The following is a 23,199-nucleotide window of genomic DNA, read 5'->3' on the forward strand; positions in this document are numbered from 1 at the left end:
TCGCCTGGGGGACGTGCCGCTCCATCTTATGAACATGTACGCTCCTCAGCCCGGCCCGCAGCAAACGCACTTCTTTGAAGAAGTGGCCACTCTTATAGGCTCCGTCAACGTCGGCGACTGCATTGTCCTCGGGGAGGATTTTAACTGCACCCTCGAGGCGAGGGATCACTCCGGTGCCCCTCAGAGCATGACGGCGATCGAGAAGTTGAGGGACCTGGTCGGGTCCTTCGACTTGGTGGACGTCTGGCGAAATCTCCACCCCGACTCCAGCGCCTTTACTTGGGTGAGGCCTGGAAGAGAATGGTCCAGAATCGACCGCCTTTACGTGTCTCAGGCGTACGTTTCCTGCGTCCCGGCGGCCTCCATGCGGCCGGTGCCGTGTTCGGACCAGCACCTGGTGGGGCGGAGCTCGCTTCGCTCCGCGCGAGGACGGGGTCCGCGTACTGGCATTTTAACAACCGGCTGCTGGAGGACGTGCGGTTCCAGGACTCGTTCCGTCGATTCTGGGCCGACTGGAGAAGGAAGCAGGGGGGCTTCCCCTCCTTGAGGCTATGGTGGGACGTGGGCAAGGCTCACGTCCGCGTCTTCTGTCAGGAGTACGCGAGGGGGTCGACCAAGAGGCGGGCGGCCAGGGTCGGGCACCTAGAAAAAGAGGTGCTCGACCTGGAAACCCGTCTCAGTCAAGTCGTCCAGGACCCGGCCCTGCGGACGGTGTACGAAGCGAAGAAGGCCGCGCTGAAGGACCTGCAGTTCGTCGGGTCCCGAGGCGCGTTCGTGAGGTCGCAGATCCGGTTCCTGCGGGATCTGGACCGCGGCTCCCCCTTCTTCTACTCGCTGGAAAAAAGACAGAGTGTCCGTAAGCAGCTCTTGATGCTGCTGGCCGACGACGGCTCTCTCGTCTCAGATCCGGAGGGCATCAGCAACAGGGCCCGTGAATATTACAGGGCTCTGTTCTCTCCGGAGCCGTCCAGTGAGGAAGCGCGTAGAGTTTTGTGGGAGGACCTGCCGAAGGCCCGGAGGGCGCCGAAAATCTGGACGTTCCGCTAAGCCTGGCGGAGCTGACCGGTTTCCTCGACCGGCTCTCAAAGGGAAAGCCCACGGGGCTGGACGGGCTGACCGTGGAGTTCCACAGGGCATTCTGGGACGTTCTGGGGGGCGACTACGCGCGGGTCCTAGGGGAAAGTCTGGCGACCGGGGAGATGCCCTCTCTTGGCGCAGGGCAGTCATCGTCCTGCTACCTAAGAAGGGCGATCTCCGCCTACTTAAGAACTGGCGCCCGGTCTCCCTCCTCAGCACGGACTACAGAATCTTCGCCAGGGCGATGTCTGCTCGCCTTGGTGCCGTGCTGGACCACATGATCCACCCCGACCAGTCCTACACGGTCCCGGGCCGGACAATCCACAATAACATCCATCTGGTCCGGGACCTCATCCATCATTCCCAGGAGGCTGGTCTGTTGGTCACCTTCCTTTCCCTAGACCAAGAGAAGGCGTTCGACAGGGTGGATCCCGATTATCTGTTCGGAACTCTGTGCGCTTTCGGGTTCGGGATGCATTTCATCGCCTGGATCCGACTTTTGTACGCCGCCGTGGAGTGTCTCATTAAGGTTAATGGATCTTTGACGGCGCCCCTTCGCTTTGGGAGAAGGGATGCGCCAGGGATGCCCCATGTCCGGCCAGTTATATGCCATCTGCGTGGAGCCTTTCTTGCGGAATAGGTTGACAGGACTGGCTCTGCAAGGGCCGGGCATGGAGGTCGTCCTCTCGGCTTACGCCGATGACGTGCTCCTCATGGTCGAGGATCCCGTTGACCTGCGGAGGATGCGTGAGTGCCAGGAGATTTACTTGGCCGCATCCTCCGCCAGGATCAACTGGGAGAAATGTTCCGGACTCCTGGTGGGTCAGTGGTGGGTGGACTCCCTGCCGGAGGAGTTCAAGCCTTCTGCCTGGAGCAGTATCCATCTCCTCTATCTGGGAGTCTATCTTAGCCCAGACGAGGAAGCCTGGCCAGCGAACTGGCAGGAGCTGGAGGCAAAAGTCACCGCTTGCCTAGGGCGCTGGACAGGACTGCTCCGAGTGCTGTCCTACAGGGATCGAGCGCTAGTCATAAACCAGCTGGTGGCCGCTATGCTGTGGTCACTTTGACCCCTCCCCCTGCGTTTGTCACCAAGATACAGAAGAAGCTGGTGGACTTCTTCTGGAACAACAGGAAGCACTCTGCCGCGGCCTTGAGTCTCCCGCTTAGGGAAGGCGGTCAGGCTTTGGTGTGCGTCAGCACCCAGCATGCGACTTTCCATCTTCAGACCCTGCAGAGATACTTCTACATTGAGCCCCCTCCTAGATGGTATTTCTTCCACCAGCAGTACAACCTCAATTACGACATACAGCTCCTGTCTGCGAGCCTGGGGGGCGTCAGGACCACCATGTGGGCGCTGCCTGTCTTTTACCAGGAGCTCATCAGGGTCTGGAACAGAGTTGCCACTGAGCACAGCTCTCCCCCGTCTGGAGTGGCGGCTGTCCTTCAGGAGCTGCTGCTCGGGAATCCGTACCTCCACAACCGCAGTTTTAGGTGGCAGGCGGATGAGAGGGCCGTGGCTGGCGAGATGACCAGGGTCAGTAACCTGCTCGATGGCGGAGGAGCGGGCTGGATGGCACCAGACGTACTGGCATGGCGCCTAAACTGGGCTGACGTCCACCGCGCGGCCGATGCCATCGAGTCGCTAAAAACAGCACTCAGTTAGGTGTGTTGAGAAGGCTCAAGCACGTGGGAGATCCCGTCCGAACTGACCCCCGTCCGGACGGAATTCCTCATCGGCGCCAAGCCCCGGTATCTCCCTCGGGAGCCGGCACCTCACAACTTGAGCCGCCTCCTCACAACTTGAGCCGCCTCGGGGAAATCCCCTCCATGCCTTTCAGTTCCGCGCGGAGGGGTTTCCTGTACGGGCTGCTCCTGCACACTCTCCACCTTGCCATCCTCGTCTGCCGTCCGGACACGCCATGGCGCACCATCTTGCCGTCCAGAGGAGGTGGGGGTCCCCAATGGAGTGCACTCTATGCGGGAGTCCTCCCACTATTTATTGGGGACTTGGCCTGGAGGGTGGTGCATGGAGCAGTCCCGTGCAATCGTTTTTTAAGTTACTTCACGGGCTCCCAGGCCGCCTGCAATTTCTGCGATCTGGAAGAGTCCGTGTTCCATGTTTTTATGGAGTGTACGAGGTTGCAGCCCCTGTTTCAATATTTAAAGGGGCTGCTCCTCAATTTCTGGTTGCACTTCAGTCTCACACTCCTGATCTTTGGGCACCCTGTGCGGAGGGGAGCGGGGAGGTCCAAGGGTCTCCTCGTAGGACTGCTCCTGGGCACGGCCAAGGGGGTCATTTGCCGGTCCAGGCAGCGGGCGGTCAGCGAGAGGTGGGCGCCGGAGGGACTGGAGTGCATCATCACCCCCGGGAACAGAATTTTAATTTGATCATTTAAGTTTAAAGTTTAATTTGTTTAATTTGCCAGTTTTAGTGCCCCCCCCCTTTTAGCCAGGGGGCATTTATATAATTTGTGTGTTGGTGCCCTCAAAAAAAAAAACCAAAAAGGGGCACTGGAAAAAAACTTATTTTGGAGTGTGACCCCCCTTGTAGGGGGCATTTGTTTCAAGTGCACAACTAAAATAGTTGAACTGGTAATGTGTATTGTGATTGTTAAACCTTTTGCTAATAAACCAGCCAGTTCTGAATAGCAATGGCCCAGAAATCCCGGTTTCTCCTTCCCGCGGGCGTTGGAATGGATTTTATAAAAAAGAAGCGCTGCTGCGCCAACGCGAGTTCCCGGTCCTGAGGCCTCCACTGACTGCGCGTTGCAGCATGTGCACGTCAGCATGTGTGCAGGCCTGGAGCTACAGTCACATGGGTCTGGGCAGCCAATCAGGCAAAGTATGTTCTCATTCATAATAATGGGAACTCCGTATGAATGAGAAAGCCCTCCAAACATAGGCAGTCCCTCGGGTTCGAGGAAGACTTGCTTCCACTCTTAGCATGAGTTCTTAGGTACAGTCCAATACGAGAACCACAGTCTCTGTCATAGGTGGGACAGATAGTCGTTGAGGGAAAGGATGGGCAGGGAGCCTGGTTTGCCCCACGCTCCTTCCACTGCCTGCGCTCTCGGCGACGATACTCGAGGTGCTCAGTGCCCTCCCAGATGCACTTCCTCCACTTAGGACAGTCTTTGGCCAGGGACTCCCGGGTGTCAGTGGGGATGTCGCACTTTATCAGGGAGGCTTTGAGGGTGTCCTTGTAACATTTCCTCTGCCCGCCTTTGGCTCATTTGTCGTGGACATGTTCCGAGTAGAGCGCTTGCTTTGGGAGTCTCGTGTCTGGCATGCGAACTATGTGGCCTGCCCAGCGGAGCTGATCAAGTGTGGTCAGTGCTTCACTGCTGGGGATGTTGGCCTTGACGAGGACACTAACGTTTGTGCATCTGTCCTCCCAGGGGATTTGCAGGATCTTGCGGAGACATCGCTGGTGGTATCTCTCCAGCGACTTGAGGCGTCTATTGTATATGGTCCATGTCTCTGAGCCATACAGGAGGCAGGTATTACTGCGGCCCTGTGGACCATGAGCTTGGTGACAGTTTTGCGGGACGATCTTCAAACACTTTTCCTCAGGCGGCCGAAGGCTGTACTGGCACACTGGAGGCGGTGTTGGATCTCATCATCAATGCCTGCTCTTCTTGATAGGAGACTCCCGAGATATGGGAAGTGATCCACTGTGTCCAGGGCCACGTCGTGGACCTTGATGTTTGGGGGGCAGTGCTGTGCGGTGAGGACAGGCTGGTGACCAAACACTAATAACCAATAATAAAAGATAGAAAAAATGCACAACATATTTTCATTGATTTAAATTAAAGTTATTTATGTATTTAAAAACATATATATTTTTCCGATTTTTAAAAAGTTTTTTTAATCATGGTTTAAAAAACTTACCATAGTGGGGAGGGCTTTTAACAATAACGTGTTTTTAAATTTTTAGTTTACAATGTTTTTGTGTGTTTTAAAACTCTTACACCTGTAATAGTTTTGAGGACATTTGCTGGGCAAGATATGGGTAAGTCCCACAATCTTGCCTGTGCAAATGTCCTCGCTCCTGAAATGCGGATGATCTGTCAAGCTCCAGCTTGACAGATCGGAAAAGCCGGTTTTCAGTGCAAGCAACCACTTGCAGCTGATAGCTGTTAACTGCTAACTGTCACTGACCCTCCAGTTTCTTTATGTTGCCAGACAAAGTCAAATTACAATCTGATGATTACTTACCGAACTTGCCATTTACCAGGATTTTGACCCAGCGACGACAAAGGAACGACGGTATATTTCCAAGTCAGGATGGTGTGTGACTGGGAGGGGAATGTGGAGGTGGTGGTATTCCCATGCACCTGCTGCCCTTGACCTTCGAGGTGGTAGAGGTCACGGGTTTGGGAGGTACTGTCGAAGAAGCCTTGGCGAGTTGCTGCAGTGCATCTTGTAGATGGCAGCCACGGTGCATCGGTGGTGGAGGGAGTGAATGTTTAAGGTGGTGGATGGGGAGCCAATCAAGCGGGCTGCTTTGTCCTGGATGGTGTTGAGCTTCTTGAGTGTTGTTGAAGCTGCACTCTTCCAGGCAAGTGGGGAGTATTCCATCACACTCCTGACTTGTGCCTTGTAGATGGTGAAAAGGCTCTGGGGAGTCAGGAGGGGAGACACTTGCCGCAGATGTGGTGTATGTAGCACACAAATCACTGACTCCACACGGTCTGGTGTTGATATAACTGCTGTGACCTTAGTCCTTTATAGTGTAACTCCAGAGTGCCTCTCAGGTGTGGTGGGCAGACTTTTATACTCTGTCTCGCAGGTACTTTCAGGTCTCCCACCACAGCACCCTCTGTGGCGCACCATTGTACAGATACATTTAATGTACCTGGGCAATACATAACATCTCACTCCCCCCCCCAGTTCCAAAAGTCATTGCCGGTGGCCTCGACCTTGTTGGTCCTGGTTGATTTGTGGGTGTGAGTCCATGACCATCCACTTCCCTCTTCTCCCCCATGTGGAGGACCCAGTGCAAGCATGTGGTACTTGCAGTCCTTACATGGGTGATAAAGTACACGAGCATAACCTCCAACAGAAAGCAGGTATACATAGACGGTACATTTGTATGGTACATAGAATATGTGATGCCGATGTTATGTCAAAAGGTTGCAGGTACACTGAACAGTTATTTAATCCCAGCTCCTCTGGGTGAGGTACAGTGGCGGTACACAGCCCCTTTTTGCCCGAGGTAATGGGCTGCACTGAGACAGGGTATCGCAACTGGTGCGTTGCCTCTATTCTCATGAAGTAGCCGCCTTAGCAGCCGCTGAACCATTGCATGAATCCCCTTAATCGAAAATCGCATTAGCCCGTTGGTAATGTTAGACACGGATCCATATCCCTTTTACTTGAACCTCGTGGTATTAACTCTTTCCGTAATTCATATCTATAATTTTAAACCCAGTGACTATTCAGCATTGAACTATTAACTCTTATCGTAATTCATAATTCATATCCATTATTTTAAACACAATAACCATTCAGCATTAAAATATTAATTCTTATCATAAATCCGTCATCCTACATTCACATAGCTCATTTAGACTCGCTCTTGCCTTACAAAAGTCTTTATGTGGGGACCGCCAACGATGTAAGGCCCTTTTAAGACTCCCGGGTGCATTTCCCTTCTAAGATGCCATTTTGTGGCTCCCACGAGGCTTCCCTTGGGCACCGCCATCTTAGGTGTTCTGCTGGCCTTTGTCTGCAGAGCTCCATTGCCACGAGGCTCACCACCATCTTGAGCTCACTGGCAAAGAAAGAACAAAAGGGACAAGGAAGAAAGGAAGGGAAAAAAACGGCCCAGAGCAACCCAGCTTGGCAGAAGTGGCTCCCTGGACTCGATCAGTCACAGTCCCTGTGAGTCCCTCCGTACTTGCTGCCGCATCCACCGCTCTGGCTCGCGTTCTCCCGAGTCACGCCAGCCACCGCTGCAGCCTCCGCTCCCACCGTTGTCTCTGCACTTGCCGCCCCTCCTGCGGCCGCCGTGGCCGTCACCATCGCAGCTGCTACCTCCGCCCTGCTTTTCCTCTGCGTGGGCCCCCCAGATCCATCGGCCCTCGATGGACCTCCCGCTCATCGCCCGCAGCGCCCCGCCGGCCCACACCCCAGCAATCGGCCCGCACCTGCAAACACGTTCTTCCAGGGTCTGCTCGTCTGTGGAGGCTGAAGCTGCAGAATTACTTGGGGTCAGGAGTTCTGGGCCACTGTCGCCTGTGTGTGGATTTAGGCTGCAGCTCCAGCTCGGTCAGCGCTGCTCTTGGGAACCTGAGGAGCAGCAGTCTGTGGAGGAATGAAGTCTTCCCAGCTCCCACGGACCTTCCCATCCATCTTCTGCCGAGGAACGTCGGCCCATCGCCTGCAATGACCCACAAAGATAAACCGTGCGTCTCGCCCCCGTGAGATACCTGTTCTCAGCAGAGCGTATGTGCAGGTATCAGTTCCTTGGTGTAGGTACGCAGCTTTGCCATGACAGGGACCAGCTTGGGTCATGCAGCCGGGTTACCCCACAGTTTCTCAAAAGTTCTCTGACTCATCAATGACGGACCCGATCCCGTATCCACTGCCATACTCACTGGGACTCCGTCAATTTTTACTTCCATTATCACTGGGAGCAAATCGTCGGTACACGTATACAGTCCCAACACCTCATCTTCTTCTGCCTGCTCCTCACTAAACAGTGGATCATCCAGCATCTCCTCAGCCACATGCTGAGTCCGATTTCTTTTACACATACGCTGAAGGTGGCCTTTCAGGTGGCAGGTATTGCACGTTTACTCTGCAAACCTGCACCGGTGAGCCCCATGGCTTCCTCCACAGCGCCAGCATGGTGCTGCTTGATTGGCCCCCTTCAGCGGACTCTGAGTTCCAGGACCCTGAGGTCCATGCTCTCTGCCCCGGGCAGAGCCACTTTCTGCAGTTTTGTCCGTGGTAGGTGCTATCCTGTGGACAGTGCCTGCTGGGTTCGAGACTGTGTGGATCATTTGCTGGGTGCTGCAAGTCGAGGTCATATATGCCCGGCTGATGGTGATGGCTTTTGTCAGGATGACTGTGGGTTCCGTGGCTAACAGTTTGTGAAGGAGACCCTCATGGCCAATCCCCATAACAAAAACGTCCCATAACGCCTCGTCAAGGTGTGCGCCAAAATCACACGGCGCCGCGAGTCTCCTAAGGTCCGCAGCATATTTGGTGACATCCTGGCCCTCGGGTCTGCAGTGATGGTAGAATTTGTATCTGACCGTGAGGATGCTCTCCTTCGGTTTCAACTGGTCATGAATGAGTGCGACCAGCTCCTCATATGACTTGTGCCTGGTGCTTGCGGGTGCCAGCAAATCCCCGACGAGACAGTAAACCTCATCGCCACAACTGGAAAGCAATATCGCCTTACGCTTCTCTCAGTGCATCTGTGTCCTTCGTCAGGTCGTTTGCTGTGAAGTAGTACTCGAGCCCTTCTGTAAAGGCCTCCCAATCATTGCCCACGGTAAAATCCTTTAGCCAGCCCAGAGTAGCCATGGTTGCGTGGAGTTCGTCCGCTTCCTCGTTGCCAATGTGGGGCATGTAGCACTCAAATCACTGATTCCACATGGTCTGGTGTTGTAGTAACTGCTGTGACCTTAGTCGTTTATTGTCTAACTCCAGAGTGCCTCTCAGGTGTGGTGGGCAGCCTTTTATTCTCTGTCTCACAGGTACTTTCACCACAGCGCCCCCTGTGGCGCACCATTGTACTTATACATTTAATGTACCTGGACAATACATAACAGCAGAATACCCAGCCTCTGACCTGCTCTTGTTGCCACAGTATTTATGTGGCTGGTCCAGTTAAGTTTATGGTCAATGGTGACCCCCAGGATGTTGACGGTGGGGGATTCGGTGATGGTAATGCCCTTGAATGTCAAGTTGTCACCCTATAGAGAGATTGCACTCCATGTCCGGTGTTTCTTTTCTGGAAATATGAAGACCGGTTATTTATCTGCCTGCACCTTGTGTGTGAGACGGTAAATTTACCCGACCTATGGCCCTAACCAGTATCCAGTGAGCCCTGCTGAAAGGTGTTTGCAGATGTGTATCTCTGGTACCATGTGACTGAAGCAATAAGGACCTCTCATATTCGGTCTCAGTTAACGATTTTTCATTTTATTTCAGAAAAGATGTTTGATTATAAGTTTAAAGTCTGTAAGGAGAGTTTGGAAGTCAGAGGGTTAACAGTTGCATGGTTAGGTAGATGGCCCTTCCCCTTTGTGGTTCACGTGGATGTTGGCTATTAAAACTTGAGAGAGACTTGGATTCACATATTTTATCTGAGCAGGTTACAGAAATGAGCTTGACAGCACAAAATCATCGAATCCCTTTAAATGATGGAAACAGCATTCCCATTATTGGATTGGGAACTTTCTCTACACCCAAAATCGTAAGTATGTCTCTTATTTTCAATCTTTCTCTCCAACATTTGCCTGTCACTCCTCCATTGTGCTCTCTCAAAAGGGTTCACATCGCTCCCTTGTGGTTACTCGGTGCACTTCAGTAACCTGCCTACAGAGTGAGTGTGTACTGTCTGTGTACCTACAGAGAGAGCGTGTACTGCATGTGTCCCTATAGAGAGAGTGTGTACTCCCTGTCTGTGTCCCTATAGAGAGAGTGTGTACGTCTGTGTCCCTATAGAGAGAGTGTGTACTGCCTGTGTCCCCATAGAGTGTGTACTCCCTGTGTACCTATAGAGAGAGTGTGTACTGCCTGTGTCCCCATATAGAGAGTGCGTACTCCCTGTGTGTGTCCCTATAAAGAGAGTGTGTACTGCCTGTATCCCTATAGAGAGAATGTGTACTGCCTGTGTTCCTATAGAGAGAATGTGTACTCCCTGTGTCCCTATAGTGTGTACTCCCTGTGTACCTATAGAGTGTGTACTCCCTGTGTACCTATAGAGAGAGTGTGTACTCCCTGTGTCCCTATAGAAAGAGTGTGTACTGCCTGTGTCCCGATAGAGAGTGTGTACTGCCTGTGTCCCCATAGAGTGTGTACTCCCTGTGTGTGTCCCTATAGAGTGTGTACTGCCTGTGAACCTATAGAGAGAGTGTGTACTCCCTGTGCGTAAAGAGAGAATGTGTATTACCTGTGTCCCTATAGAGGGAGTGTATTGTCTGTGACCCTATAGAGAGAGTGTGTACTCCCTGTTTGTGTGTCTATAGAGTGTGTACTCCCTGTGTCCCTATAGAGAAAGTGTGTACTCCCTGTGTGTGTCCCCATAGAGGGAGTGTGCACTCCCTGTGTCCCTATCGAGAGAATGCATATTGCCTGTGTCCCCAAAGAGTGTGTACTGCCTGTGTCCCGATAGTGTGTACTGCCTGTGTCCCTATAGAGAGAGTGTGTACTCCCTGTATCCCTATAGAGAGAATGCATATTGCCTGTGTCCCCATAGAGTGTGTACTGCCTGTGTCCTTATAGTGTACTCCCTGTATCCCCATAGAGAGTGTGTACTCCCTGTGTCCCCATAGAGAGTGTGTACTCCCTGTGTCCCCATAGAGTGTGTACTTCCTGTGTCCCTATAGAAAGAGTGTGTACTGCCTGTGTCCCGAAAGAGAGAGTGTGTACTCCCTGTGTGTGTCCCTATAGAGTGTGTACTGCCTGTGTCCCCATAGAGAGTGTGTACTGCCCGTGTCCCTATGGAAACTGTGTACTGCCTATGTCCCCATAGAGAGAGTGTGTACTCCCTGTGTCCCTATAGAGTGTGTACTGCCTGTGACCCTATAGAGAATGTACAGCATGTGTGTGTGTCCAGAGAGAGAGAATGTACTGAATGCCAGGTGTGTCCCTATGGTAGTACATATGCACATGCACACACGCACACGTATGGACACAGCCACACATACGGACATTGATAAATTGTGGGGTACAGCTAATAATGTGGAGGACTGCACCAAAATATAGGAAGACATAAACATTGGCAAATGAAGGTTAATGTAGTGGAGCATGTGCATTTGTGTGTGTGTGTGTGCGGTCAATATATATACACTCACACAGATAATTAAATACATACAGGCACATATAGCATACATGCACTTGTTCATTTTGGGAGGAGGAATAAGAAAGTAATTATTCCTTGGAAGGTTAAAAAAACTAAATGGGGTAGAGGAGCAAAGCGATCTGGGAATCATCATCATCATCATCATAGGCAGTCCCTCGAAGTGATGATAACTTGCTTCCACGCCAAAAAGGGATGAGTTCACAGGTGTTTCAATGAAGGACCTAATATTCCGGATCCCGAACTACATCCTGAAGGGTGGAAGATGCCAGTGCGTGGATTTTTTAAACGTGTGGTGGCCGTTGCACACCAGCCACCACACGGGCTTGACAGAGCTAGGTCTTGGTCCAGTGGCAAGGGTTAACTAAGACGACTGGAGACCGCTCTGCTGCACGGACCGAGCGTGCACACATATCGCAGTGTGGGCTGGCCTGTGCTGCCCCAGGACCCTCGCCTCTTCTGGGCCCCGAACTCGTGCCTCTCCTGGACCCCGATCACGTCCCTCTACAATCTCTCGCCGCTCCTTCACCCCGACCTCACCGCTCCTGCTGTACCTGCCCTCACTGCAGTCAGCCATCGCCCTCCTGCGCTGCTCCCTGCAGTGGTATACCGCCACACGCTGCTCCCTCCAATGGCCCCGGCCCACTGATGTAAATCGGCACGGTCCCAGCCTGCAAGACCATCAGCAGGCCGGGGCCACCAGAGGGAGCAATCTGAGAATACAAGTACATGAATAGCTAAAAGTAGCAACGCAAGTTGATAAGGCCATAAAGCATACAGATGGGGTTCATTTCTGTAGTGGGTGCTGTCACCCACTACACCCTGGGGGGGGGGGGGGGGAGAGGGGGGGTACTTTTTTTTAAAGTAACAATACACTGAGCTCTAGGTTTGAAACAGTTTTGTCTTCTGTTTTGCTGATACATTCCTTTTTTAACAGACTGCCCATGATGCGTGTTACCATGCAATGAAAGTAGCGATCGATGTGGGTTATCGCCACTTTGATGGAGCATGGATGTACGGTAATGAAGATGAGATCGGAGAGGCCATTCAGGAAAAAATCGCTGATGGTGCAGTGAGGCGAGACGAGATCTATTACTGTGGCAAGGTAATGAACATTTGAAGAACCTCTCTCCTCCTCTCCCTGCTGACTCTTGATTAGCTTCTGTTTTATGTACATCTGCAGCTTTTGGCTCCCTCGCCATTTTCACGTGTGTGCCCAGATAGTGAACGTGTGCACACACAAACGTACATTTACACTCTCAACCACTCACACACTCACATGTACACACAAACCCACAACACGCAGATACATGTGAATGCATGTATATGCACAAACATCCATAAATGCACACAAACATGTACACACTCTCACACGCTTCAGGACTCAAGCAGGAGCAGGAACCCTGGCTGCATTTCTCCATCTTACGCCAGGGACCAATGGTAAATCAGCAGAGAAATATTAAACAATAACAGCCTGCATTTATATAGCACCTTTAATGTTTCTACAAATCATTATCTGCTTTAGATTCGCTCCTTTCCTGTGCGCGGTAATTTGTAGAGAGATCCAGTTGTGCAAGGGTGAGCAGCTCTCCCATATCTCATTCAAGTGGGCACTCCTCATATGTGAACAGTGAGACAGCAGCCTATCAACGAGAGAGGGTATTACAGCCAACCTTGACCCCATCGGCACTTTCTACTGGCGACAGTGGATGGCGATCACGTGCCAGGACTGTGACTTCCCCCTCGCTCTCCCAGAGGCACATTACACCGGCTCAGCACGGCGGAGGGGGGCGGGAGGGGAATCTGGCATTTTGGGGGCTATATGATTCAGCTGCATGGGGAATCTCTCTCCTGTAGCACTGATACCAGGCATTGTGAAAGCACAATTTCAGACTGAACTGTGAATATAACTGGTGTATCGGAGGTTGTGATGTCTTCAATACAGAACTCTCAGTGTTCTGTAATCCTGAATATTATAATGCTGTTTCAGTTTGTTGTATTAACTTCGAGTCCAACTTTCAGCTATGGAGCACCTATCACCTTCCGGTGATGGTCAGACCCTTCCTGGAGAGATCGCTGAAACTTTTAAAGTTTGATTACATGGACCTGTTCATCATTGAGCTGCCATTGGCCTTCAAGGTAAAGTCAGCATCTTACACAATGTTTCAGAGGCTGCTCTTTCATAGCCCTCTTCCCCTCCCTCCCCCCTCTAATTCCCTTCCCCTCCTCATGGAGCTCCCTCTTATTGGTGTGCAGTTCACCAGGACAGTCCTCTGCCACCTCATCCAAAAGTCTATTCTTCATGTGTAAGTCTAGATAGCACCTGCAGGCTGGGGGTTTTTAAACAGCAAAAATAAGCAATTTATTGTAACAGATACTTCAAATGTTGACATTAATGTAGATAAGCGGAGAACATTTCTTGAGGAGAAAGTCATAAGAAACCATTTTCTTTAAAAGACACAGTCTTACAGATAGCAGCCATTCCTTGCCCTCACCCGATATTTATTTTTCTGGTTCTGAATTTACCTACTGGGGCAGTCTTGAAGAGAAAACAAATTCAGTATTACATAATTTACAAAGACCAGCCAGTTATAGCAGCTTGTCCTCCAAACTTCAAAGTAAAACTGTAAACATTACATCTCTATTATTCCCAGCCCACACTGTGATATGTGCGCGCACTAGGTCCGAATAGCAGAGCAGGTCTCCAGCCGTCCTGGTCAATCCTTGCCACTGGATAAAGACCGAGCTCTGTCAAGCCCGTGTGATGGCTGATGTGCAACAGTTACCACACGTTAAAAAAATCCACTCACAGGCATCTTCCACCCCCTGGAGTTCAGGACTGGAACATCGGGTCCTTCATTGAAACATCTGTGAACTCGTGTGGAAGCAAGTCATCCACGTTCGAGGGACCATCTATGATGATTATTCATGGGGGGAAAGAGAACCTCTTACTGCCAGATGTTTTGAATTATTGTAAAATCCATTTGCTTGGCTGTGTTACAAGTTAGCATATGATAAGTCAATCCAGACAGAGTTTTATTAGCTTTTAGCCTGCTGAAAATCCATCTGCATACACAGCAAAATCTCCACTTAGAGAGAAGATAAGGTTTTTGCTAATACATGTGTTATAAAGCTGCTCACTAGTCAAATTAATGCAATATCTTCCCACAATACTTGGAGACTGATATTGAGGAAAGACAACCCCAAACATAACTGCCTGAAACCAGAGCAATTTGAGATTAGAGGTTTGACCCTCCAATATTGGAATAACAGCTCTACAACTATTTTTGTTGTAATACTTTAATCAAGTGCCCCCTGATTAAAGGGGGGGGCACTCCAAAATCTTTTCAGGTGCCCCCTTGTTGTTTTTTGGTTTTTTGGTTTATTTTTTGAGGGCACCAAAACACGAATTATACAAGTGCCCCCTGGCTAAAAGGGGGTGAGGTCACTAAAAACCAGCAATTTAAACAAATTAACATTTGGACATAAAATCAAATTCAAATTTGGTTGCCGGGGGTGATGATGCACTCCAGTCCCTCCGGCGCCCACCTCTTGCGGAAGGCCGCGAGCGTACCGGTGGACACCGCGTGCTCCATCTCCAGGGACACCCTGACTCAGATGTAACCGCAGAAGAGACGCAGGCAGTCGGGCTGAACGACCACCTTGACCGCCCGCTGCCTGGACTGGTTAATGACCACCTTGACCATGCCCAGGAGCAGTCCTACGAGGAGGCCCTCCGACCTGCCCCCTCCCCTCCGCACAGGGGGTTTGAACCTCCAACTACAGAGGGCACCACAGCTGAACACAACTGTGTCCTCAGCTGAAATCCAGCAGGGATGTACAGATTGTGATCAGGGACTGATTTGCACCTTCCTAGCTCAGAGTGTTCTGGCCAAATCTGATGCTCCAGTTGCTGCTATGTGGAAGTTGTGCTTTCGCCAATTAAACTTGGGCTGCCCATTAGCTCAGTGACAGTACACAACATCGTGGGTTTGCTGAACTAATGCGCACCTCATTCAAAACTGCATGAGCCCCCAATTTGTAGGAGATTCTGATTTGAGGGTTTACTGATTATTCATGGTTAAACAAGCGGCAGAGTGTGATACTAAGCAACAGTAGTACCACCCCCTGTGGAAGCAATAAGCCACAGAGACCTGGTGAACTCTAGCACCTAACTGCAGGCCTGGCTGAGATCAGTGAGGTGCGGCGGAAATCAGCACTTGGCAAACCAGTGGTGTGGAATGGCGAGAATCGGAGGGCGAGATGTTGCCCACCATCAGTGTAAGAAGGCCACTGGGAACCAGGTCCATTCGGCATAAAGCATGTTTGCAGGCTCTCCCAGCTGGGGGCAGAGGAGACACACACTTTCCTGGAGGGGCCCGGGGGAGAAGTCATGCTGCTTCTGGCTCCAGTAAGGAATCTTTGTTTTTTACTTACCTTAGCGACCTCGCTGGCTTCTCGAGGCTCAGCTAGTGAGATGGGCATAGCCAGCGCCCCATCGGGGCCAGGTTAAAATGTCGAGTGGCATTTGATAATGAGGCTCCCACCAGAGTCTGGTGGAAGGCTCATCCGCTATCAAAAACAGCAGCATTCACGGCATAGATTGACAAGATCAGAGTGGCAAATGGTGCCACACTATGTTAACTACTCCCCCCAATCCTTTCCTGCCAATCAGGGAGAGTTAAAATTCCCCTTTGACTTAGCACAATGAGGAAGCAATGCAGTTTAAAATAGAGAGCTCAAGGGGAGTATGTAAAGGAACTAATAGTGAGGCGGGTATGGAGAGAAGTACTTTTGATCAGAGAGGTGACAGAACCATAGAACGTACAGCACAGGAGGAGGCCATTCGGCCCGTCGTGCCTGTGCTGGCTCTGTGAAAGAGCAATGGTGCTGTGTCCCACATCCCACTTTCTGACCGTAACCCTGTAAGTTCCTTATCCTCGAGCACCTGTCCAAATCCCTTTTAAACTGATTTATGGAACCAGCTTCCACCACCTTTTCAGGGAGAGCGATCCCGATCCCCACAACTCTCGGAGTGAAAAAAAGGACGCGTTTATTTGTAACACCTAAAGCTCTGATTGGACCCCCTTGATGGTCAGTGCTGCTGATTGGTCCCCTTGGAGAACAAGACACACCCAGCAGTTTCTCTGGAATATGTAATTGAAACCGTCCTGCCGACGTAATCAGTGACTTTGCAAAGTGTAATTTGAGCCATTCTGACTGCTGACTCCAGGCAGGAGAGAGCTCACTTGGAACAGACACGACTCACTCAACAACAACAACTTGTATTTAGATAGCGCCTTTGACATAGTAAACCGTCCCAAGGCACTTCACAGCCGTGTTATAAGATAAAACAGATACATTTGACACCGAGCCACGTAAGAAGAAATTAGGGCAGATGACCAAAAGCTTGGTCAAAGAGGTAGGTTTTAAGAGCATTTGAAAGGAGGAAAGAGAGGTCGAGAGGTCGAGAGGTTTAGGGAGGGGTTTCCAGAGCTTACGGTTTAAGATCTTCTCATGGGTTAAGAACTTCTCCCACTCCCCCAAACAAGTTCCTGCTCCCGTCCCCCACCACCCAAGAGCCTGACCTCCTCCCCCTGCCCATGCTTCCCGCCCCCGTCCCCCATGGATACATGACCTTTCCCCGCAGCAAGTTCCTGACCTTCCCCTCTCCCTTCCCCCCACCATAGATGAGGCACAGTGTGGGTCACGGATTGTTAACAGGTTTATTGGTGAAAAGTGACAGTGTAGTGACATCCGGATCTCGCCCAGTCCAATGATGTCACTTGCCACATACACACCGAGCTTTCTGGGTAATCAGCCCATGTAGGGCCGGGGAGGGAGAACGTGGTGTTGTGTAAAGGGGTGGGGCTGGGAGACCGTGGTCCGTCCTACCATCCGGATCACATTCCCGCCCCCCACGTTCTTCCCCCACCCCCACTGTGCTCCCCGTGCTTGTGACCCCCGGACCGAGTTCCCTCTCTCTCTCTCTGCCTCCCCTCTGATGGCCTCCTCCCAGTCTCTCTCTCTCTCTCTTCCTCCCCCCCGTCTCTCTTCCCCCCCCCCCATGTGTCTCTCTCTCTCTCTCTCCCCACCCCCCCCCCCCGTGTCTCTCTCTCTACCCCTACCCCCCCGTCTCTCTCGCCCACCCCCTGTCTCTCTCTTCCCCCCCCTGTAAAGTCCTGTCCCCTCAGTACAGATTCACATGAGGCATGTAGTGAAGTCAAGGTCACTCTGGACCTGCACCTTTATTTCACAGCTCTGGAATGCTGCACTTGCCTGAGACCTGTCCTTATATACCTGTCTCTTGCAAGTGCACCCCTGGTGGTAAGGTATGCTGGTGGTTACAGGTCATATCTTATTACAGTCATGTATAGCATGTTAGGATACAGTTATATATAATAATGTAAGATACATGACACCCCCAGTCTCTTTCTTCCCCCCTCAGTCTCTCTCTCTCCCTCCCCCCCCCTCAGTCTCTCTCTCTCTCCCCCCCCCTCAGTCTCTCTCTCTCTCTCCCCCCCACCTCAGTCTCTCTCTCTCTCTCTCTCTCTCTCTTCCCCCCCCAGTCTCTCTCTCTCTCTCCCCCCCCCTCAGTCTCTCTCTCTCTCTCCCCCCCCCTCAGTTTCTCTCTCTCTCTCTCTCTCTCTCTCTCTCTCCCTCCCCCCCCTCAGTCTCTCTCTCTCTCTCTCTCTCTCTCCCCCCCTCAGTCTCTCTCTCTCACCCCCTCAGTTTCTCTCTCCCCCCTCAGTCTCTCTCTCCCCCCTCAGTCTCTCTCTCTCCCTCCCCCCCCTCGGTCTCTCTCTCTCTTCCCCCCCCCCCTCAGTCTCTCTCTCTCTCTCCCCCCCCTCAGTCTCTCTCTCTCTCTCTCTCTCTCTCTCCCCCCCCTCAGTCTCTCTCTCTCTCGTCCCCCCCCCTCCAGTCTCTCTCTCTCTCTCTCTCTTCCCCCCCCCAGTCTCTCTCTCTCTCTTCCCCCCCCCCTCAGTCTCTCTCTCTCCCCCCCCTCAGTTTCTCTCTCTCTCTCTCTCTCCGCCCCCCCTCAGTCTCCTCTCTCTCTCTTCCCCCCCCCCTCAGTCTCTCTCTCTCTCTCTCTCTCTCTCTCTCTCTCCCCCTCCCCCCCCCTCAGTCTCTCTCTCTCTCCCCCCCTCAGTCTCTCTCTCTCACCCCCTCAGTCTATCTCTCTCCACCCACCCCCCCAGTATCTCTCTTCCCCCCACCCCCCCAGTCTCTCTCTTCCCCCCCCCCAGACTCTCTCTCTCTCTCTCTCTCTCTCTGCCCCCCAGTCTCTATCTCTCTCTCTCTGCCCCCCAGTCTCTATCTCTCTCTCCCCCCCAGACTCTCTCTCTCTCTCTCTCTCTCTTATGTATTGATGTGTGTCGTCCTGGTACCTTAAATGTAATGTAAGCACAATGGTACCCACAGAGTGTGCTGTGGTGGGAAACCTGGAAGTATCTGCAAGAGGCAATATAAAAGGCTGACCACCACACCTGAGGGGCACTCTGAGGCTGTTCAATAAAGGACAAAGGTCACAGCAGTTAGATTTACACCAGACCGTGAGAGTCAGTGGTTTGTGTGCTACATGCCCCACATTGGCGACAAGGAAGCGGACGAACTCCACGCAACCATGGCTACTCTGGGCTCGCTAAAGGATTTTACCGTGGGCAATGATTGGGAGGCCTTTACAGAAGGGCTCGAGTACTACTGCACAGCAAACGACCTGACGGAGGACACAGATGCACTGAGAGAGAAGCGTAAGGCGATATTGCTTTCCAGTTGTGGCGATGAGGTTTACTGTCTCGTCGGGGATTTGCTGGAACTGGGAGTGCCAGGGACAAGTCATACGAGGAGCTGACTGAACTCATTCGTGACCAGTTGAAACCGAAGGAGAGCATGCTCACGGTCAGATACAAATTCTACCATCACTGCAGACCCGAGGGCCAGGATGTCACCAAATATGCTGCGGACCTCAGGAGACTCGCGGCGCCGTGTGATTTTGGCGCACACCTTTACGAGGCGTTACAGGACGTTTTCGTCATGGGGATTGGCCACGAGGGCCTCCTTCACAAACTGCTAGCCACGGAACCCACAGTCACCCTGACAAAGGCCATCACCATCAGCCAGGCATATATGACCTCGACTTGCAGCACCAAGCAAATGATCCACACAGTCTCGAACCCGGCAGGCACTGTCCACAGGATAGTGCCCACCACGGACAAAACTGCAGAACGTGGCTCTGCCCGGGGCAGAGAGCATGGATCTCGGGATCCTGGAACTCCGAGTCCGCTGAGGGGGGCCAATCAAGCAGCACCATGCTGGCGCTGTGGAGGAAGCCATGGGGCTCACCGGTGCAGGTTTGCAGAGTACATGTGCAATACCTGTCACACGAAAGGCCACCTTCAGCGTATGTGTGAAAGAAATCAGACTCACCGTGTGGCTGAGGAGATGGGGGATGATCCACCATCCAGTGAGAAGCTGGCAGAAGATGATGAGGTGTTGGGACTGTACACGTGTACTGACGATTCGCCCCCAGTGATAAGTGAAGTAAAAATCAACGGAGTCCCTGTGAGTATGGAAGTGGACACGGGCTCCGGTCCGTCGTTGATGACTCAGAGAACTTTTGATAAACTGTGGATTAACCCAGCTGCACGACCCAAGCTGGTCCCAGTCACGGCAAAGCTGCGTATCTACACCAGGGAACTGATACCTGTTCTTGGCAGAGCGATGGTGCAGGTATCCCACGGGGACGAGACGCACGCTTTACCTTTGTGGGTCGTTGCAGGCGATGGGCCCACACTCCTCTGCCGGAGGTGGATGGGGACGGTCCGTGGGAGCTGGGAAGACTTCACCACTCCACAGGCTGCTGCTCCCCGGGGTGCTGCCGTGCCCTGGGACCCCAGAGAGCAGCGCCGACCGAGCTGGAGCTGCAGCCTCAATCCACCCACAGGCAAGTCCCAGCCCCGGACCTCACACAGAGACCCTGCAGCCTCAGCTCCCACAGACAAGCCCCAGGCCCGGATCTCACACAGAGACCCTGCAGCCTCAGCCCCCACAGACAAGCCCCAGGCCCGGACCTCACACAGAGACCCTGCAGCCTCAGCTCCCACAGACAAGCCCCAGGCCCGGATCTCACACAGAGACCCTGCAGCCTCAGCCCCCACAGACAAGCCCCAGGCCCGGACCTCACACAGAGACCCTGCAGCCTCAATCCACCCACAGGCAAGCCCCAGGCCCGGACCTCACAAAGAGACCCTGGAGCCTCAGCCCCCACAGACAAGCCCCAGGCCCGGACCTCACACAGAGACCCTGCAGCCTCAGCCCCCACAGACAAGCCCCAGGCCCAGACCTCACACAGAGACCCTGCAGCCTCAATCCACCCACAGGCAAGCCCCAGGCCCGGACCTCACACAGAGGCCCTGCAGCCTCAGCCCCCACAGACAAGCCCCAGGCCCGGACCTCACACAGAGACCCTGCAGCCTCAGCCCCCACAGACAAGCCCCAGGCCCGGACCTCACACAGAGACCCTGGAGCCTCAGCCCCCACAGGCAAGTCCCAGGCCCGGACCTCACACAGAGACCCTGCAGCCCCAGCCCCCACAGACAAGCCTCAGGCCCGGACCTCACACAGAGACCCTTCAGCCTCAGCCCCCACAGACAAGCCCCAGGCCCGGACCTCACACAGAGACCCTGCAGCCTCAGCCCCCACAGACAAGCCCCAGGCCCCGGACCTCACACAGAGACCCTGCAGCCCCAGCCCCCACAGACAAGCCCCAGGCCCGGACCTCACACAGAGACCCTGCAGCCTCAGCCCCCACAGACAAGCAGCCCTGCAGAGAGGGGCCTAGTGGGGGGGCACTGCGGGTGGGGGGCGAGGGATCCAGGATGGCCGGCGGATCGGAGGGGCCTACGCAGAGGGAGAGTCGGGCGGCGGCAGCAGCTGGAGGTCGGGGGCCACGTGTCCAGAACAGCAGAGCATCAAAGATGGCGGCGCCCAAGGAGAAGCCTCGTGGAATCCTCCTGCATCAAATATGGTGCCTTAAAAAGGAAATGCACCCGGGAGTCTTAAAAGGGCCTTACCATGTGGTGGTCCCCACAAAGGACTTCTGTAAGGCACAGCGAGTCTAAAATGAACTGTGTTAATGTGAGATGGCGAATTTATAATATGAATTAATATTTTAATGCTGAATGGCCACTGTATTTGTGTAAAGTAAGGGATGTAAAGTACAATTAATGATAAGAGCTAACAAGGAAATCAGGGATCCGTTACCAGTCAATAACTAGTTAATGTACCAGATAACATGTACCATACTAACGCACTGTCTATGCCTACCTGCCTTCCGTTGGACAAGTGTGATGTTATGTATTGAGGTGTGTATCGTCCTGGTACCTTAAATGTAATGTAAGCACAATGGTACCCACAGAGTGCACTGTGGTGGGAAACCTGGAAGTACCTGCAACAGGCAATATAAAAGGCTGACCACCACACCTGAGGGGCACTCTGAGGCTGTTCAATAAAGGACCAAGGTCACAGCAGTTAGATTTACACCAGACCGTGTGGAGTCAGTGATTTGTGACTCTCCCCCCAGTCTCTCTCTCTCTCTCCACCCAGTATCTCTCTCTCTCTCTCTCCCACCAGTCTCTCTCTCTTTCTCTCTCCCACCAGTCTCTCTCTCTCTCTCTCCCCCCAGTCTCTCTCTCTCTTTTCCCTCTTAGTCTCTCTCTCTCTTTTCCCTCCTAGTCTCTCTCTTTTCCCTCCCAGTCGCTCTCTCTCTCTCCACCCCCCCCCCCAGTATCTCTCTCTCTCTCTCTCTCTCCGCCCATTCTCTCTCTCTCTCCCCCCCACTCTACCAGTCTCTCTCTCTCTCTCTCTCTCCCCCCAGTCTCTCTCTCTCTCTCTCTCTCTCTCTCCCCCCAGTCTCTCTCTCACTCCCCGGAGTCTCTGTCTCTCCCCCCAGTCCCTCTCTCTCTCTCCCCTCCCCCCCCAGTCTCTCTCTCTCTCTCTCTCTCTCTCTCCCCCCAGTCACTCTCTCTCTCTCCCCCGCCCCACGCCAGTCTCTCTCTCTCTCTCTCTATCCACCAGTCTCTCCCTCCCCAACCAGTTTCTCTCTCCCCCCCCACCCCAGTCTCTCTCTCTCCCTGCCCCCACCCAGTCCCTTTCTCTCCCCGCCCCCCCAGTCTCTCTCTCGCTCTTCCCCCCCCCAGTCTATCTCTCTCTGCCCCCCCGAGTCTCTCTCTCTCCGCCCCTCAGTCTCTCTCTCTCCGCCCCCCAGTCTCTCTCTCTCCGCCACCCCAGTCACTCTCTCTCCGCCCCCCAGTCTCTCACACTCTCCGCCCCCACAGTCTCTCTCTCTCCACCCCCAGTCTCTCTCCGCCGCTCCTCCCAGTCTCTCTCTCTTCCCCCAGTCTCTCTCTCTTCCCCCAGTCTCTCTCTCTCTCTCTTACATAGAAACATAGAAAATAGGTGCAGGAGTAGGCCATTCGGCCCTTCAAGCCTGCACCGCCATTCAATGAGTTCATGGCTGAACATGCAACTTCAGTACACGATTCCTGCTTTCTCGCCATACCCCTTGATCCCCCTAGTAGTAAGGACTTCATCTCACTCCTTTTTGAATATATTTAGTGAATTGGCCTCAACAACTTTCTGTGGTAGAGAATTCCACAGGTTCACCACTCTCTGGGTGAAAAAGTTTCTCCTCATCTCGGTCCTAAATGGCTTACCACTTATCCTTAGAATGTGACCCCTGGTTCTGGACTTCCCCAACATTGGGAACATTCTTCCTGCATCTAACCTGTCTGAACCCATCAGAATTTTAAACGTTTCTATGAGGTCCCCTCTTCCCCCAGTCTCTCTCTCTCTCTCTCCCCAGTCTCTCTCTCTCTCTCTTGCCCCAGTCTCTCTCTCTCTCTCTTCCCCCAGTCTCTCTCTCTCTCTCTCTTCCCCCAGTCTCTCTCTCTCTCTCTCTTCCCCAGTCTCTCTCTCTCTTCCCCCAGTCTCTCTCTCTCTCTCCCCCGCAGTCTCTCTCTCTCTCTCTTCCCCCAGTCTCTCTCTCTCTTCCCCCAGTCTCTCTCACTCTCTCTCTCCCC

The 23,199-nt window shown here is 53.0% G+C and overlaps 1 protein-coding gene across 1 annotated transcript; it reads left to right on the forward strand.

The window, feature by feature from the left end:
- Positions 1-9,418: 9,418 nt before the first annotated feature.
- LOC139257741 (aldo-keto reductase family 1 member D1-like) lies at positions 9,419-13,258 on the forward strand (the record flags this gene model as incomplete). The annotated part of the gene is made up of 3 exons (XM_070874605.1): positions 9,419-9,511; positions 12,057-12,224; positions 13,142-13,258. Coding segments are annotated over exons 1-3 (378 nt in total), but the record flags the coding sequence as incomplete, so codon positions are not given.
- Positions 13,259-23,199: the final 9,941 nt, after the last annotated feature.

Source organism: Pristiophorus japonicus, unplaced genomic scaffold, assembly GCF_044704955.1.
Source record: "Pristiophorus japonicus isolate sPriJap1 unplaced genomic scaffold, sPriJap1.hap1 HAP1_SCAFFOLD_905, whole genome shotgun sequence".
Classification (NCBI taxonomy): domain Eukaryota; kingdom Metazoa; phylum Chordata; class Chondrichthyes; family Pristiophoridae; genus Pristiophorus; species Pristiophorus japonicus.